An 18,856-nucleotide genomic window follows, 5' to 3' on the forward strand; every position below is an offset into this window, starting at 1 on the left:
AGTTATGAATGATCCTCCATCTGTATCTCTGTCTATTTTGACTGCAGTTTGGTTCAAAGTGAAGCTCCACATTAAGGACCCAAAGACGGTGTTGGATAAGAAGCGTTATGTGGCCTTCTGGTTGGAACGTTATGCCAAACGCGAGCCAGGGATGCCGCTGACCGTCGTGTTCGACATGTCCGAGTCTGGACTCAGTAACATAGTAGGTTTTTTCTATATCAGATCTACACTGTAAAATCAGCTTATATTGTAAACAAAGCTTCTGATGATGTAATAGGGTGGATAAGCCCCACCTCCAAAAAAAGATCCACTCCCACTTTTACAGCACTGACTGTTTAGCTCTGTTAATATGCAAAACTGTCAGCCAATCAGAGCAGTGGGCATTTACCTATGAATCTACAGTTGACCACGCCCACTCAAACTGTTGAGGCTCAAAAACAGCACAGAAAATAGTCAATTACTCTTAAATTGTGATGTTTTTAATGTAATAATCTTGATTACATTATGAGTGGGTATCTGAGAATATACAAACTGTACTTCATGATGCCTTTAAATAAGTGTAGAGGCTTCTGATTCGCATATAATATGATTGATTACGGCTAGTCTTGCATCAATAATCATTGCTAGTATAATTAGATATCATTGCTAGACCAATCAGATTAATTAGCCTCCCCCCCTCACCCTATCTCCCCCCTTTCCTCCTTTACCAGGGGGAGCTCTCGAGCTCTACCTGATCTCGAACCCTGTAATGCTACATGACCTTGCAGGAACCCTGGGCTCAAGTATCTCCGAGCTCAGGGTTCTCTTCCGGGACAGCAAGCCAAATTTGCAACTTATATCAAGCGGTAGCTAAGTGTGAACTCTTGGAACATTATTAAATAGTAAAAAAAATACATGGAAGCATTAAATATATTGGTTTTACACCAAAATAATGTTAATTAAATATTAATAAATATTTGAATAAATGATCTTCCTGAGGCACATTGTCAGAGCCCAATATAATAGTTCAGAATTAGTTTTCACACTTTTCTTTTTAAGGTCACAAGAGTGCATGGCTGTATTTCCCCATAAACCCACGAAGACATAAATTAGGCTGGTTGTGCATTTCTCTGATTAGTTTTGGGCCATAATTGACCCTCCGGCAGACATTTAAAGGTCATTAGCTGTATGAGTGGAAGGTGCAGAGGGACAGGCGCCGTTCACTGCTTTAACACTTTGCAGATTAACATGGCCTTTAAATCCCTTTGGTCAATCCAACCCGCTTGCTTAATCCCAGAGAATTTCCAGTCAAACGGCAAATCTCCTCGTCTCATGATTCTGCCGCAGAAACGCGGCGGTTTTAATGCTGCCGGAAGGCCAAAGCCGCAGCCTAATCAAACCTAATGCCAGTTTTATATGGAGGAATTAGAGTTTGCTTTAATTTGCTCTCTTTAATGCTCGTCTGATTGCTTCTGCGTGTTTATAATGTGAAGGACAGTCGTCTGTATTATGGAGATCTGCTTTGATTGGATGTATCTCAACTAAAATAACATGTTTCTTGAGTTCAAGTTTGATTTAAAGCTTGCTAGTTAAGGGAGGTTTTGTTTCTTTTACATTTATACATGTATTTTGTTTGAGCTTTGCGTGTTTATAATGTGAAAGACGGTCGTGTGGAGGTGTCTGTATTATGGAGATCAAATTTTTGAAATCACAAGATCCATTTAGAGTGATGGCATTAAATTTGGTACATTTATTGGAAAAAGTCCAATAAATTTTAGCATCTCTACCTAAAATCCTCTAGCGCCACCATTAGCTCAAATGGTGACTTTTTTTGTGTGGTTGTAGCTCTTTACATATGATGCATATGAAATGTGGGCACATTTTCAGGCACTTTATAATGTGAAGGACAGTCGTGTGGAGGTGTCTGTATTATGGAGATCTGCTTTAACTGGATGGATCTGAACGTAAATGAAATGTTACTTAAGTTCAAGTTTGATTTGTGCTTGTTAGGTTTAGAGTTATTTTTTTATTTACTTTTATTTATGCATTTTTTTGAGCTTAACATTTCACAATCTGTCCTGTGTTGAATTTTGGATATCCTAATAACTATTTAGAGTAATGGAATAAATTTTGGTATATTTATTGCAAAGCATCTACTGATTATTTGCACCAGTTTTAGCATCTTTACCTGAATCTCTCTAGCGCCACCATGAGTTCAAATCTCTGCCTGAAACCCTCTAACACCGTCATCTGTTTAAATGATGACTTGTTTTTATAATTGTAGCATTTTAGATATTATTCATTTCAGAATTGTGGGCACATTTTCAGACACTTTAGAGTGTGAAGGACAGCCGTGTGGAGGTGTCTATTATGGACATCTGCTTTGTTTGGTGTATCTGAACTAAAATTAAATGTTTCTTATTTCATAAAGTGTGATAGATTTATGCAAAGGGTCTCCATATTAATTGCACTAATTTTAGCATCTCTGCCTAAAACCCTCTAGCGCCACCATGAGTTCAATCGATGACGTTATTTGCATGATTGTAGCTGTTTATTTATGATTTATCTATTTATGATTGATTCTAGAATTGTGGGTATATTTTCAGCTATTTTATAATGTGAAGGACAGTCATTTCTGTATTCAGGAGATCTGTTTTAATTGGATATATCTGAACTAAAATGAAATGTTTCCTGAGATCAAGTTTGATTTGTACTTGTTAAATTGTTTCTGTAAGCTTAACGTTTCACGATCAGTCTTGTTTTAATTTTTGAAATCCCAAAAACCATTTAGAGTGATGGCATAAAATTTGGTACATTTATTGGAAAGCGTCTTCTCATTAATTGCACCAATTTGGGCACTTCTGCCTAAAACCCTCTAGCGCCACCATCAGTTTAAATGATGACTTTATTTGCATGATTGTAGCTCTTTTGATATAATTCATTCCAGAATTGTGGGCACATTTTCATGCATTTTCATTCATTTTTCCTTAAACAGGGATTTTTTTTTTTTTTTTTTTTTTAGAACAAATGTATATAGTAACCAATACATCATGTAAAATAATGCAAGCTGCTTAATTGCGATGGGTAACATTCGATTTTGTGTCTAATTGCAGTTTAACTTGTTGTAAACTTTTTAAACCACTAACAGAGTTGACATTTTAGACCATTATGTGTATTAGCTCAAAGTTCTTACCCCAGCCCAGATAGCACATGGCATGTCTAAAACTATTATATAGTTTTTATTATATAAAATTATATGCATTTATCAAAACTGAATGAAAAATTCACTGAAATATCACGATAACAGAATTGGCATAATTAATCTACTATTGGTGATATTAATGAGAGAAAAATAATGACACATCTCAATGTCTTCCAGAGTTTTCCGCCTCTTGAAGAGACATCACTTCGAACAAGTCGCATGCTTTTTCTATAAGTGCTTTACAGATTGTGCTGCCTTTTTAAAAAGAGTTGACCTGATGCAGAATTACACAAAATGTGTTTTTTTAATTACTGAAATTATAAATAATACAGAAAATAGATGTTCCGTCCAAACTCTGTTAACTGAACACACAATAATAGTACAGTGGTAGTCTTTAAGATAATTTGTTAGGCAAAATGTCCCTAAATGTGCTTTTACTTAACTGATATAATGTGTTATTTTTCAAAACCGTTTCATAAAAGTAGATGGTTTATTGTGAAGACAAAAATGTACCTGTATATGTGCATTTCATGTTATATAATACCATATAATCTAGTAAATGTATTGTGAAGGAACATTGTGAAATTTGGCACATTCTTTCATTTAAAAGATCCAAACATTGTGCACCAACTCTAGCTTCTCTACATAAAACCCTCAAGCGCTGCCATCATCGAAAACAAATATGACTTTGTGTGATTGTACCTTTATAACACTAAAAATAGATCATTTGCTTCATATCTTTCTGCGTCTTGCAATGTTTATACAGCTACATGTAATATTTACAGATACTTATAGAGTTCACTGTAATTCAGAATATCTCCAAATATATCGAACATTGTCCATGTCAAGATTTAGTTTTCATGTAAATATTCCATATGAAATCCACTCTTTCAATTCCCTAAAACAAACCTTCATTGGAAAGTCAATAATGTGAAATATTGTGGCCCCAGGAATGACTCTGCTTACGAAAACTAAGCTAAAGGTTACTCGAGTGTTCAGTAAACATTGCACAACCCATCCAGATCAGAATAGTAGACAGTCAGCAGTCTTGAGATGGATTGGTGTGTGTAGTGTTTGCCTTTGTTCATTCGCAGTCTTGCGTTCTGTTAGATTCGTCTCCTCATGGTGACCTTTGACAGTTTAATTAACCAGTGGATTAGCAGCAGATTTACTGCTGAACTTGATTAGTCTCTTTGAAGTGGGTCAGTAAACTGAGCAAGCGTTGTTTTAGTAATACTGATATGATTGTTTTATTGTCATTTTGTTATTATTTATTTATTTTAAACACAGTTGAAGGCTAAACTATTAGCCCTGCCGTGAAATGTTCATTATTTTACAATATTTATCACTACATAATTTTGCTAATAATTTGCTAGTATTCAGCTAAAAGTGCCATTTTAGGTTGATTTGGCAAGTCATTTGCCAGCAGTGTTCTGTAGCCAATAAAGGAATTTCTTAAGAGGTTAATAATATTGACCACAGCAGTTTTCAGAAATATTTTCTTTATCTCAGCCAAGCGTAAACAAAAAAAGTGACTTTCTATGAAAGAAAAAAACAGGAAAAAATCTTCTAAAAAGTCCTTGCTAATAATATTTGTCGAATAATTCTGTCTTCAACTGTATATTTGTTTGTTTTTGGAAAAAAAAGCCCATTAAAGCCCATTAAAAAGCATTGGATGCAGCCCAGATTGCACTGCACCAGGTCTGCAGCCAGGCCCTTCTCGCTTTCTTGGCCTTGGCTACACGGTGAGCACAGTAAGATGAGCGGAGTGTCTGTACTTGTTTTGAATATGAATATGTTCGGCACTTTTGTGATGCCCTCAGCTATTGGAGTCAACTTTGAAAATAGTCCACAGGTTTGTCCTTGCAACTGGGATGTTTGGTTTCAAAATGTCATTTTAATTTAGAAGGTTTTGTGCTCTCTTGTGAGAGCACCTCACTGCATATGACACACTGAGGTTTTAAGTCCTTTTTGTCGTCAATACATGTAAATCCACACTTTACATATTCGGGGTTGTTCTATCGCTGAAATTTCACATGTCAAACAGTACGGTTGTCGCATGCACATTTCAAAATAAAAGTCAGATCTTAGCAAAATAAGTAAAAAATTAAACTTTTGATCACACACTCCGCAACCCACTGAAAATGTTCCCGCGACCCACCAGTTGAGAAACACTGCATTAAACCAGAGGTTCTCAAAGTGGGGGTCGGGACCCCCTGGGGCGTCGTGGGACAATGACAAGGGGTCGCTTGGTGATTTCCAAAACTCAAATCAATTTCATTAAACTATTTGAATTGCCATATTTTATTCATAACCCACAGAAGAGAGTTAATCGTTGCGTTAAAGAAGTAACAGCATACAAATAAAAATCAGTCATCAGCCTTTAATTTTTATATAAAAATTTATTTAAATTAATAAATGACTATAAAAAAACATTATATAGTTTATAGACTGTTGCAATGTTGTGTTGTCAATATGCTCATGTTTATATATGCCTATAGTCTTGTCTGCAACATTTATATATTTACAGTATAACCACCTTGAAAAATGGGGGTCGTGAATCACTGACATTGTTATTTTGGGAGTCGCGGGCTGAAAAGTTTGGGAACCCCTGCATTAAACAACCGTAAAGATGGCAAATTGTACCTTTTCCCAACAGAAAAAAACAGCAACAATCAAGAATGCATGATTTAATGCTGTCATGGCTTCACAATCAAAAATGTGATTATAATTGGATTCAATATGGCAAAAACAGACCAAAGGGGAGTCAATCTGAACAATACATAAGGGTTAAACTCCTTTAAGACAGCAAAGACAGTACTTTGTACTGTTGACAGTACTGTAAGTCTTCTCCTAAGCATTTCTAAATCTAAGGAGATGGTTATTGAGTTCAGAGAGAGAGAGAGAGAGCACATCCCATGGTAATTAATGGGGAGCAAATCCAGTTAGTAACTAAATGTAAATATTTGCATGTGTTGTTGGATGATAAGCTAAGGGGGATGTATGGACTGACTGTGTAAGGAAAAAGCTTAACAGAGAATGTACTTCTTCAAGAAAGTATTGTCTTTTAATGTTGACAACACATTGCTGATCATGTTTTATAGTGCTTTTGTTGAAAGTGTTGCAATATTATGTGTGATCTGTTGGTATGGAAATGCTTCTGAGGCCCAGAAGAGGTCACTGGGGAAGGTGGTAACAACAGCCAGAAAGTTGCTGGGAATCAAACTAAAGAGCATTGATGGTATATACAAAGAAAGAGTACTAAATAAGGCTATCATGAGGGTCAATGATAAGAAACATCCTTTATCAAACAACTTCCAATTGTGTTCCCAGCTGTGTAAGAAATAGGGGAAAAATTATTTATACCCAAGCAAATAAATAAATACAGTTTTTTAAATTTCTCCTCCCACGGTTGATGGCTAGTAGACTGGGTATTTGTTAAGAGTACAGGTACCATGTTTTTAAATAAGGTATATATATATATGAGGCGATTCCCCCCATTGTGTGTAAAGCGCTTTGAGTGACCAGAAAAGCGCTATATAAATGTAAGGAATTATTATATATATATATATATATATATATATATATATATATATATATATATATATATATATATATATATATATATATATATATATATATATATATATTAGAGCTGCACAATTCTGAAAAAAAGAATCCCAATTTTTAAAAAATCAGGATTTTTCTCAGGATTCTGCAGATGTAAAATAAAGGTTAATATGAGTGGGCTATTATTATTCTCAAACATGTGGTAAAACAGCAATAATCTTTGTGTAGCTGTACTGTTGGTTAAAATGCTCAATGTTGTATAGACTTGGAATGGTGGACTTGAACAGACTTTAGATGTGTCCTGGTCATTAATTCTGATGATTCTGATGTTAAAATATTGTGTTTGAGTCATTTGCTTACAATCTGTCATTTTCTGCTTAAACTCTGTCACTGGCGTGATTTTCGCGAATACAGAAGACTGGGTGGGTATTTTTGCATTTCGGTGGGTTTTGGATACTTTTTGAGCTGGAATCAGTCAGCTACATCTGGAAACACTGTGCGCTTTCGGTTTCAATTTCACTGCTAAGAGCGGTTCACTTCCCGCGCAGCTCCTAAACGATCACTCTGTGTCACAAACTAAATGTTATTTACAACTTTATCACCTGTTATTCACAGCCTATGCAGGATCTGTTCACTAAAGAAGACTTCATTCAGAGGCGCGGGCATGCCCGCCCGCCCTCCCTGTGGTAACAGCTGATGGTCAGCTCACGTCACGTGTTATTTTGCGGTCGTAAATACATTACATGAAGACAGAAAAGGTGAATTATATCTTATAAATACAGCATGTGACTCTTTTAACACCATTTGGAGGTGACGCATTGCTGAACAACGTATGTAAAACAATATGAAGACTTGTGCGGCCACCATTACTTCTCCGATGAACTTGAAAATATGATTGACAGAATTATAGAAATGCTGGATTAAGATCGTCTAGGGGGTCGAATCGAGATCACCATCTTTTTACGATTATTTGTGCAACTCCTATATATATATATATATATATATACACATACACCAAATGTGAAATGTCAGAAGTCTCTTTTTTTTTTTTTTTGAGTGTTTGTTTGCTGCAAATTAAATTTCCCTACAGGGACAAATAAAATTAACTATGAATGAAAGATCATATGATGAGAGATCATCATCTTCAGCTTAACCTCACGTAAACGGAAATGCTTGAAGTTTCTGCCAATAACTTTTCAATCCAGATGGACGGGGCAACCATTACTGCATCCAAAATGGTGAAAAGCCTTGAAGTAACGATTGATGACCAACTAAACTTCTCTGACCACATTTCTAGAACTGCTCGATCGTGCAGATTCACACTCTATAACATCAGAAAGATCCGACCCTTCTTATCTGAACATGCAGCTCAACTCCTTGTTCAAGCTCTTGTTCTCTCCAGACTGGACTATTGCAACTCTCTACTAGCCGGGCTTCCAGCTAACTCTATCAAGCCTCTTCAGCTGCTCCAGAACACAGCAGCACGAGTGGTCTTTAATGAACCTAAAAGAGCACATGTCACTCCGCTGCTCATCCGTTTGCACTGGCTGCCAGTTGCTGCTCGCATCAAATTCAAAGCTCTGATGTTTGATTCAAAGTGACTTCTGGCTTTGCTCCTTCTTATCTGCTCTCACTTCTGCAGATGTATGTGCCCTCCAGAAACTTGCGTTCTGTGAATGAACGTCGCCTCGTGGTTCCATCCCAAAGAGGGAAGAAATCACTTTCCCGAACTCTCGCATTCAATCTGCCCAGTTGGTGGAATGAACTCCCTAACTGCATCAGAACTGCAGAGTCACTCGCTGTCTTCAAGAAACAACTAAAAACTCAACTATTTAGTCTCCACTTCACTTACTAATCTGCAATTCCCGCTCTGACTCCTCCACTAACTACAAAAAAGAAAAAAAAGTTGTGTAAATTGCTTCCTTGTCCTCATTTGTAAGTCGCTTTGGATAAAAGTGTCTGCTAAATGACTAAATGTAAATGTACCTAACTAAATTCTTTTTTTGCCATGTTTTTTTTTTCCTTTTAGGACATGGACTTTGTGAAGTACATCATAAGCTGCTTCAAAGTGTACTACCCAAAGTTTCTTTGTGAGTATATTGTGCTTTAATTCAACTTTCCCAATAACCAAATATAGGAACGTTGTGAAAATTGGCACATTTATAGCAAAATATCTTAACATTAACTGCACCAATTTTAGCCTCTGTACGTGAAACCCTCTAGCGCCACCATCACGGCAAACAATGATGTTTTAAGGTTGCAATAAAGTCATGATTGTATGATTATTGCAGAGTTATTAAAGAAAGAATTGTTTTGGGTGAGGTAAGAAGCGGTGATGTTAAAATGACTTAAAAGACTTGTAAACTGATGCTACTGTTGAATCATTGAATAAAATATAGTAATTTACAGGACTGCAGGATATATGGAAAAACAGTATTGCGATAATAATACATGCGATATCCATATAGCAGAGAAGTGCAGTAAATTAAGTTAATTTTATGTGCCAAGCACTTGTGCTGCATGCATAAGTTGTTTATCCAATTCTGACCAATCAGATGAGGCCTTTACTATCTTTAGTTCCGCCTCTCTAAAAGGGGCTGTTAGCTGAAAATAAACACTAATGCTGGAAGACAAGAGAGGAAAATCACAACAGCCAATAAGAATCTGAATTTCCACAGAGGTTTTCATTCATTCGTGGTGTTTTAAAGTCTAAATGTTTGCATCTTGACATTGTTTTTTGAATTTAGGTCAGAACATATATATATATACACAACCAAGCATTTGATGTTATTAAACCTTCTTCCTTCTTTGTGTTTTTGTTTTCATCTTAGCCAAAATGATCATGTACGAGATGCCTTGGATCATGAATGGTGAGTTGTGATTGGCTGCTGTGAACGACAGATGTGTGTATTGATTCATTTCATTGGTCGTGATGTTTTGATTCGTTCACGCAGCTGCCTGGAAGATCGTGAAGACGTGGCTCGGCCCTGATGCCATCAGTAAACTCAAGTTTGTCTCCAAGAGTGACATCCAGACGTTTGTGGGCCCCGAACACCTTCCACCATACATGGGAGGAACGGTACGCGAAAATTAGAGGAGCTTGTTTGCCTTAAGTAGGACAGTATATACTGTTTAAGTCAGAATTATTCACCATCCTGGTAAATTTGAATTCTTCTATATTTTTTTAGCATTTTCTGTTTAAGGGAGAGCAGATTTTCTCAACACATTTCTAATCATAATAGTGTTAATAACTCCTCTCTAATAACTGATTTATTTTTTCTTTGTCATGATGACAGCACATAATATTAGACTAGATATTTTTCAAGACACTAGTATTCAGCTTAAATTGACATTTAAAGGCTTGACTGGGGTATTTAGGGTAAAGTTAGGGTAATTAGGCAAGTCATTGTATAACAGTGGTTTGTTCTGGAGACAATCCAACACTAATATTGCTGAAGGGGGCGAATAATATTGACCTTAAAATGGCTTTAAAACAATTAGAAACTGCTTTTATTCAAGCAAAAACATTTTACTTTACATTTGCATTAAGTCTAGAAATGCCCAACCTTACTGAATCTCTCGGCTGTTCTCAACGCTTTTTCGTGCCACTTTCAATCCCATAATGCAGTGGTCCCCGACCTTTTTCTAACTGCGGACCGGTCAACTCTTGACAATTTTACTGCGGACCGGGGGGTTGAGAAAATAGTAATAATAATAATAAACGTGAATCCATTGAGTACTCATATGGAACTTTCTTAGCACATTGCTTCAACATTACAATGCTATTATAACATTAGGAAGTAATAACTTTATTAACACATTGCTCCAACAATATGACATATTATAACATCAGAAACTGTCCGTAACGCTAAATCAATGGGAGCCCTGAGCTTGTTTCTTTGCAACGAGATGGTCCCATCTGGGGGTAATGGCAGTCAAAAGCCCCTTTCACACATACAGACCTTTCCGGAAAATTACCGGCAATTTTCCGGAAAGGTGTGTGTGTGTGAACAGGCCCTTTTTAAAAATACTGGTAAATTCATTCTGGCTATTTATTTTCCGGAAAGAGAAGTAGCATTACCGGTAATTTGCCGGAATGCTGCGCTGTGTAAACGCAGAAGGAAGACTGCCGGAAAGAGCGCGTCCACGTCTAGAACGTGCTGACATGAGAAGCCTGCTTTAGCCAATCAGAACAGTCAGACGCATTCACGTACGCGTGGTTTATGAAAATAAAAGCCTTTAAATATTTTCCCAGACACATTTAGCTGCTAGATGTTAGTCAGATAATGTTTATATGTTTATCTTAACGCCAACCGTGTAGATAATTATCCATAAGATGCTTATGATAAGCCTTGGTTTGTTTACCGTCAAGCTTTGCGTGTGCCCGTGAAACAGCCCGTGAGCGCCAGCACACACACATCATGCAAGTCCGATATGAAGTTCGATCTGTAATTGTAAATTTGTTTCAGGATTTGTAAAAGTGTTTTGCGTCTTGTTAATTTGTTTTCTAAAATGTACATTTGTTTTGTCGTTGGTAAAATTGTTTTTCCTCTGTAATTGTGTCTGATGACACGTAAAAATGTTTTTCAAAATGCAAATTTGTCTCGAGCTTTATAAAAGTGTTTCAAACTTTGTAATGTTGTTTTGTACTTCCCGGCCACCGTAGAAAACAGATCTGGTAACAGATATCGCTGCCTCTGTTACTCTTTACCAGGGGTCGGCAACCCAAAGTGTTGAAAGAGCCATATTGGACCACAAAAAAACAAATATGTCTGGAGCCGCAAAAAATGTAAAGCCTTATATAAGCCTTATAATGAAGGAAACACATGCTGTATGTAACTATAGTAACTAGATTAGCCTACTATAAAAATGACTAAGTTGGCTACAAATACATAATGAGCCTTCATGATTGAATAGCCACTGAAATCAGGTGGTTGGTGTTTATTTGGTTGTCATTTAAACACTTCAGCACAGCCTCTGGTCTTTCAGTGGTATTAATTTGATCATTTCTTCTTGCGGCCCATCAGAGTTCACATACCTGCATAAAAGCGCATTGAACATCGGTCACATCACAGGCAATTGAGTATGCTGGCACTCAGTGGCGCAAAAAGGGGGTATGCAGTATATGCGGCGCATAGGGGCGCCACACATGGGGGGCGCCATTGTGCCACAACTATTTTTTAAATTATTCATATTAAAAGTTTCAAATAGTATATATTAATAATTATATATATATATATATATATATATATATATATATATATATATATATATATATATATATATATATATATATATAGTTAAAAATGTTTATTTAGCATTTTATACGCGTATAATATTGTATTTTATTAAATTAAAAAATCAATCCACCACCACCCCCCCCCCCCCCCCCCCCCCAATTTTCATACCATATACATGTTTTTATGAATTTATTATGTATCATATTGATTCATGAGGCCTTTTGGTAACTTCTTAGCTCAAATCTATTTTAATTTTAGCGACAAACAAAGTTATAACATTTCAATTAAATAGAACATTTCACACAGTTTGTTTCTGTTTTTTTTTTTTTTACACTAAACATTTGACAGTCTTTTTTTATTTCACTTTTAGCAGTTTCAGTCAATTGTTCTTGCAAAGACAGACCTTACACTTCTCACAGTATGCATGTGAAAAGTAATCGCAATGTTCTTTTGCCCTTTAGGACTCCCATGTCTATGATTTTGTTTTGACAAATGTAGTACAAAAAGTCCAAAAGCGAGGCTAGTCAAGGTGCTATAATCATTTAGTAAGGTAAAATTAAACTGAGACGAAATTTGGGGAGGTATGAGATGCATTTCTTTGCGACTTCAAATGCTTAATGTAATTATACCTTTTACTACTTCATACTATTTCAGTTGTGTTCAGAACTGCGAAACTGTATTTTTTGAAGCATATTGATATCTTTATGAAAAAATATCTTTAATTTATTGATGGAAATATTTTCCACATTTTATCACTTGCCTGTTTATAAAATATAGTTGGATTGAAGGGGGGCGCGGAAAAGTTGAAGCCGCATACCCATCAGTAAGTGTGCAGTTGCGCCCCTGCTGGCACTGAATTAATGTCCTTGGTTTGCTGATCGGTGATGTTACCTGCCATTTTAATAGCCCTTTCCTTCACTGTCTTAGCGGAGAGAGGTATATCTTGAATTTTTTGTGTTATCTTGATTTTGTTTTTGAATTCTGCAAATAGGTGTTCTAATATGTTGATGAATGACTCCTTCATGTAGTCACCATCTGTGAACGGTTTTCCATGCTTTATTATCTCCCGGTTTGTTTACAACAGCCACCTGCCTGGCATCCCGCCCTGCTCATAGAAACCTGTGTCGCAGGTTGAAATTAAATATTAATTCACACTTTTACAGCATTTGAAAACGTTAAAAATGTTTGTCCTCCTATAGAAATCATATTAAAACAAAAATATATATTAACCTCCCCCATCTTTTTGAACATTTTTGAAAAAGCTCCAGGGAGCCACAAGGGCAGCGCTAAAGAGCCGCGGGTTGCTGACCCCTGCTCTTTACCTTGGATTTTTGTGTTAACATTTATTATTATTATTAATTTAGGATATGCGTTTTTGCATTCTGATTCCAATGCTTTATTATTAAACTGTTAAAATGACTGCATCAAGTGTGACAGGCCTATTGATAACTTGTAGGGCAACTTGCCTTGCAGAGTCAACAAAAATAAACTCCAGTAAACTGCCTTGCAATTTTGAGTCAACAGTGTACATGACAGATCCTGTAGTGGGACGATTGCAGATGCACACATTGTGATATCGATGCTGACGCCATGTATTCTGCAGCTCTAGTCATTATTATTAATATTGTGTCTGTGCGTTTTATGTTACAGGACCAGTTCAAGTACAGTTATCCGCCTCTGCCGGACGATGACTTCCAGTCTCCGATCTGTGAAAACGGTCCAATCATCAGCGAGGATGAAAGTGACCTTAAAGATGCCGAATCGGAGTCCAAAGAGACTCTAGAGTCCAGTTTCAACGCCGACCAATCCATCAAACCAAAGAAGGTGCAGTATATTTCACATTTAGGCCATGTCCACATGTACACGGGTGATTTTATACACCGAGTTTCCACCTTCGGTTTAAGAAAAGTCTCCATCCACATAGTAAAGCAAAAGTGCACTGTGGTGCATGCTAAAGGGAGAGTTCGCCAAAATGTGACAATTCGAATCATCATTTACTCGCCCATTTCAGAGTTTCTTTATTCCACTAAAACACAAAAGAAGATATTTAGAAGAATGCTGGAAATCAGTAACCATCGACTTCCATTGTAGGGGAAAACAAGTCAAACTATCTTCCTTTGTGTTTAAACAGATGTAACTCAAAGGCTTTAAAGCATGTGAGAATACTGAAAAAAGACATGTTTTTGATGAACTATGCCTTTAAGAAAGACTTGTACAAAGCAAATTCAAGTGAATTTGCATAAACACTGAATAAACATGAGGATGATAGTCATGATGATTTACTTTCTGAAGACTTTAATAGGACAGTTCACCCAAATTCTGTCATTATTTAATCCCGCTTGACTTATTTTACACCTGTTTGACTTTGTTTCTTCTGTTGAACAAGATATTTTGAAGAATGTAGGAAAACGGTAACAGTTGACTTCCGAAGTGTTTGTTTTCCCTACTATGAAAGTCAATGGTTACAGGCTTTCCTCAAAATATTGTCGTTTGTGTTCAACACTAGAAAGAAACTTAAACAGAAGAAAGAATCTTAGGGTGCTTTCACACCTAGACTTTTGTTTGGGAACCTGTCTCGTTTGCCCAGTTAGCGCGGTTTGTTTGGCATATGTGAAACCAGCAATCGCTTTCGGATCCGAGCCAAAGTAATCACTCCGAGATCGCTTGAATGAGGTGGTCTCGGCTTGATTAAAACGAACCCTGGAGTGGATCGATTGCAGTGAGAAAGCGATACGATCCGAGCGCGGTTATATCACAGTGTTTTATGGATATGTAAAGGCATACGGCTATATGAAGAGAGAATTATGAGTAGAGCGGGAAGTTTCGCGAGTCTCCGGATGCCCGCAAACAAGTGATGATCTCCCGGTAATCTCGCGTCTCCCTCCCGGTACTCAAATAGGCATCGTCGCGCACCCTTCTCACCCCTCCCCACCGCATCTCTCCTCAGACACGTCGCGCACCCTGTCAATCACCACCAAACCACCACCTCTCCTGACAGCTGAGCGGGACGCTGCAAAATAAACCCTGACACTCTGACCAATGTGAGGAGAGTTTACTCGCACGTGACTTGTTTTAGCTCTTTTAGTGCGATTAGAAACTTTGCAGTGTGAAAGCGAACCGCTCCAAGAGCAAAGAGCAACAATGTAACATTTGTAATCTCTGTTTCAGAACAACTGAATCCATTCACAGGTGTGAAAGCACCCTTATACTGTGGCTGGAGTTTTGAAAAGTCTTCACCCTGGTTAAAGGTTTTAGAAAGTTTTAGTTTCAGCCACCGGATGTTGAGTTTTCATGTGGACAAACAGCCAAACCGCATAGGAAAAAAAATGGCTTTAAAAATATCCGTGTTTGTGTGGACAGGGCCTTACTCTCGCACTGAAGTGATTGTGTGTGTTTGATTATTTCATGCATTTGTGCTTGGAAATCAACTACTGTGTGCTCAAATCAAAGCATGCTGGAGCTGCAAATGATGCATTATATTACATTGGCTTTTCTAGGGATGGGCGATTTTTATATTATCATTTGCAATATATATTTAGTCGTAGTCAGAATTATTCACCCCCTTGTTTATTTTTCCCCCAATTTCTGTTTAACGGAGAGCATTTTTTTTCCTGCACATTTCTAATCATAATAGTTTTCAACTCATTTCTAATGACTAATTTATTTTCTCTTCTCCATGATGACAGCACATAATATTAGGCTAGATATTCTTCAAGACACTAGTATTCAGCTTAAAGTGACATTTAAAGGCTTAACTAGGTTAATTAGGGTAACTAGGCAGGTTAGGGTAATTAGGCAAGTTATTGTATAATGATGGTTTGTTCTGTAGACTGTCGAAAACATATACGGCTTAAGGGGGCTAATAATTTTGACCTTCAAATGGTTCTTAAATTAATAACTGCTTTTATTCTTAGCCGAAATAAAGCAAATAAGACTTTCTCTAGAAGAAAAAATATTATCAGACACACTGTGAACATTTCCTGATCTGTTCAACATCATTTGGGAAATATTTAAGAAGAAAAAAATTCAAATTTGGTGAATAATTCAGACTTTAACTTAGCAAATAGATTTGCGTGTTTGGGCTTTTGTTTACAAAAAAACTATTTACTGACATAATTTCACTCTAAACTCACTGCAAAACACCAGTCGAGTGCTTGAAATAACTATATGAAATATGTGAATATTGTTTATTATATATTTTTATTATGACAGAATGAAGGAGGAGGCTAATATGTTAGCTGGATTGAATACTGTTTTTGTTAAATACAAGAATTAACAGTATTTCCAAAGATACAGGACTTGTCGTCTATCAATAGATGCATATAAATTATTGCCTATAATTTGCTTATTGGAATAAATTTGAGACTAGATGACTATATATTAGCACTTTTCTCCAGAGATACAGAACTTTCTTTTGTCTCTCAATGGATAAATATGAATCAATCATATTCTTATATTAATTTTCTTTTCGGCTTAGTTCCTTTATTAATCACTATTCCAGAATATACTTTACGCAGCGGATACACTTCCAGCCGCAACTCAACACTAAGCAGCACCTATACACACTCATTTACTCATACACTACGGCCAGTTTAGTTAATCAATTCCCCTGTAATTCAATTCAGTTCACCTTTATTTGTATATTTATATTATAGCGCATGTGTGCTATAGTGCATGTGTTTGCACTGTAGGGGAAACCGGAGCACCCGGAGGAAACCCACGCCAACACGGGGAGAACATACAAACTCGGGCTTTCAGGCAATGAGCGAGCTGATGCAGCTGCTAAAGATGCTTTGAAGCAAGTAGTAAACAAATGCCGAATTCCTCCATCAGAGATGAAACCTTTTATCGAGGCTTACATTTTAAACAAGTGGCAAAAGGAATGGGATGCATTAGAAAACAATAAACTACATGAAATCCAACCTGAAGTTTCACACAGAATTTTAAGACATTTTAAGAATCGATTTGATCAAGTAGTTTTTACCAGATGTCGTATTGGGCATATGAGAATTACACATGGTTTTTTGCTCGAAGGTGAAAACCTACTCAGTGTTTGTGCTGCAAAACTCCTATTACTGTAAAACATATTTTACTGGACTGTCCTGCTTTTACTGATTCCAGACGGACTTTTTATGAAATTAACTCTTTTAAGGACATTTTTGACAAAGTGAAACCAGAAAAGATTTTAGAATTTTTATCATGTATTAACACAAAAAATCTTATTTAATTTATGTTTTATTTTGTTTGTTAATTTTTAAATTGTATATTTATTGTTGAAAGATTCCTGCCATGAAGATAGCCTTGGTTGCTAACATGGCACTAAATAAAAAAAATACATACATTGTCTTGCCTAAATAAATATACAAATGTCCAAAAATACAGGACATTTTGGCTCTCTCAGTGGAACCATATGTAGTATCATCAATCATATCATAATTGCAATAAATACCAGTGTTAAAGGTATATATATATATATATATATATATATATATATATATATATATATATATATATATATATATATATATATATGTATATGCATATGTATATATATATATAAATGTTATATAAAATATAACAATAAAAATAAATGCATTTAGATACAGGACTTCTTCATATGTTTATACATATGTAGTATCTTCAGTAATATAGTTATTGCAATAAATAGCAGAAAATACAGTGATATAATCCAGGGGTTTTCAAACTGTGGGTCTAAATTTACTTTATTCAGCTAAATTTACATTGCGGTGAATCAAAACCAGTACAGTTGACGGCAATAACTCAAAAACCTTTTACCCTAAAAAGATCTAAAGTGTGTTTCCTACAAAAGACAAAGCTGGTGATGTTTCACCGCTGTCTTTTTCCTTTTTTTCGCTCGACATTACGAGCACTGCTCCGTTTAAGCCCTCGCAATCTGCGTTTAGCCGGTAGAGCTCGCGCTGAGTGGTGCTCTCAGTAAGGGACCGTCGGAAAAGTGCTTATTTTTTCTTTGTTTTTGTTTTTTGCTCCATCCTGCGTGTTTTATTTTAAACACAACTAATTTTCTCTTAAATGAGCACAACAGTTCCTAAAGTAGTCGAATGCTTCATTCATTCATTCATTATAGATCTGTGCATTCTTACATGAACACCTCTGTTATCAAACAAAACACAATGAGAGATTAATTTGCTGCTCTTCACTAAATAACAATAGTAACTTTAATCAATATGCAAATACAATTAAAAGTTAAATGGATTTTATAGCTTTATTTAATTTCTGTATAGGCCATTGATTTTAATAGGTTAAACCTTTTATTTTATTGTCAATATTTTCTATTGTTTGCTGTTGTTCTATTATTTGAAGCTATTTGTTGTCCCATATTTTAACATCCCAACGTTGATAGACATGACATAACATTGCTAATCATTAAATAGCTATAGTGCTGTCTGTTAGTTTTACGTCAGCTAATGTTATGGAAGGGCATAGATGTTTTGGAAAATAGCAATAGTAATGTAACTACCCCTTCATTCCTTCCTCAAGCAAATGTGTAAATATTAGATCTATTCAGCAATAATGTTAACTGCATTGGCATATTTATCTGACGTTTTCCCAGCTTGTAGTAATCGATAAAAAAGCTGTTTAGTTTCTTATGACTACACTAGCAGTGGAGTTTACTGCGATGTGACGGGGCGCCACCTGAAATCTTGCCTAGGGCGCTAAATTGGTTAGGGCCGGGCCTGGACGTTATGGAAAATAGTAATAGTAATGTAACTACCCCCATCAGTCCTTCCCCAAGCAAATGTGTAAATATTAGATCTATTCAACAGTAACGTTAATTGCATTGGCATATTTATCTGACGTTTTCCCAGCTTGTAGTAGTCGATCA

General features: G+C 36.2%; 1 protein-coding gene across 3 annotated transcripts in view; it reads left to right on the forward strand.

Moving 5' to 3' along the window:
• mospd2 (motile sperm domain containing 2) overlaps positions 1–18,856 on the forward strand; it is a 70,809-nt gene that overhangs the window by 10,279 nt on the left and 41,674 nt on the right. For 2 of the 3 annotated variants that reach the window (NM_001007293.2, XM_073911830.1), the window contains 5 exon segments: positions 48–202; positions 8,781–8,841; positions 9,583–9,621; positions 9,706–9,830; positions 13,642–13,815. In NM_001007293.2, coding sequence (NP_001007294.2) covers positions 48–202; positions 8,781–8,841; positions 9,583–9,621; positions 9,706–9,830; positions 13,642–13,815 — 554 coding nt within the window. 3 annotated transcript variants of the gene reach the window in all.

Source organism: Danio rerio, chromosome 9, assembly GCF_049306965.1.
Source record: "Danio rerio strain Tuebingen ecotype United States chromosome 9, GRCz12tu, whole genome shotgun sequence".
Classification (NCBI taxonomy): Eukaryota; Metazoa; Chordata; class Actinopteri; order Cypriniformes; family Danionidae; genus Danio; species Danio rerio.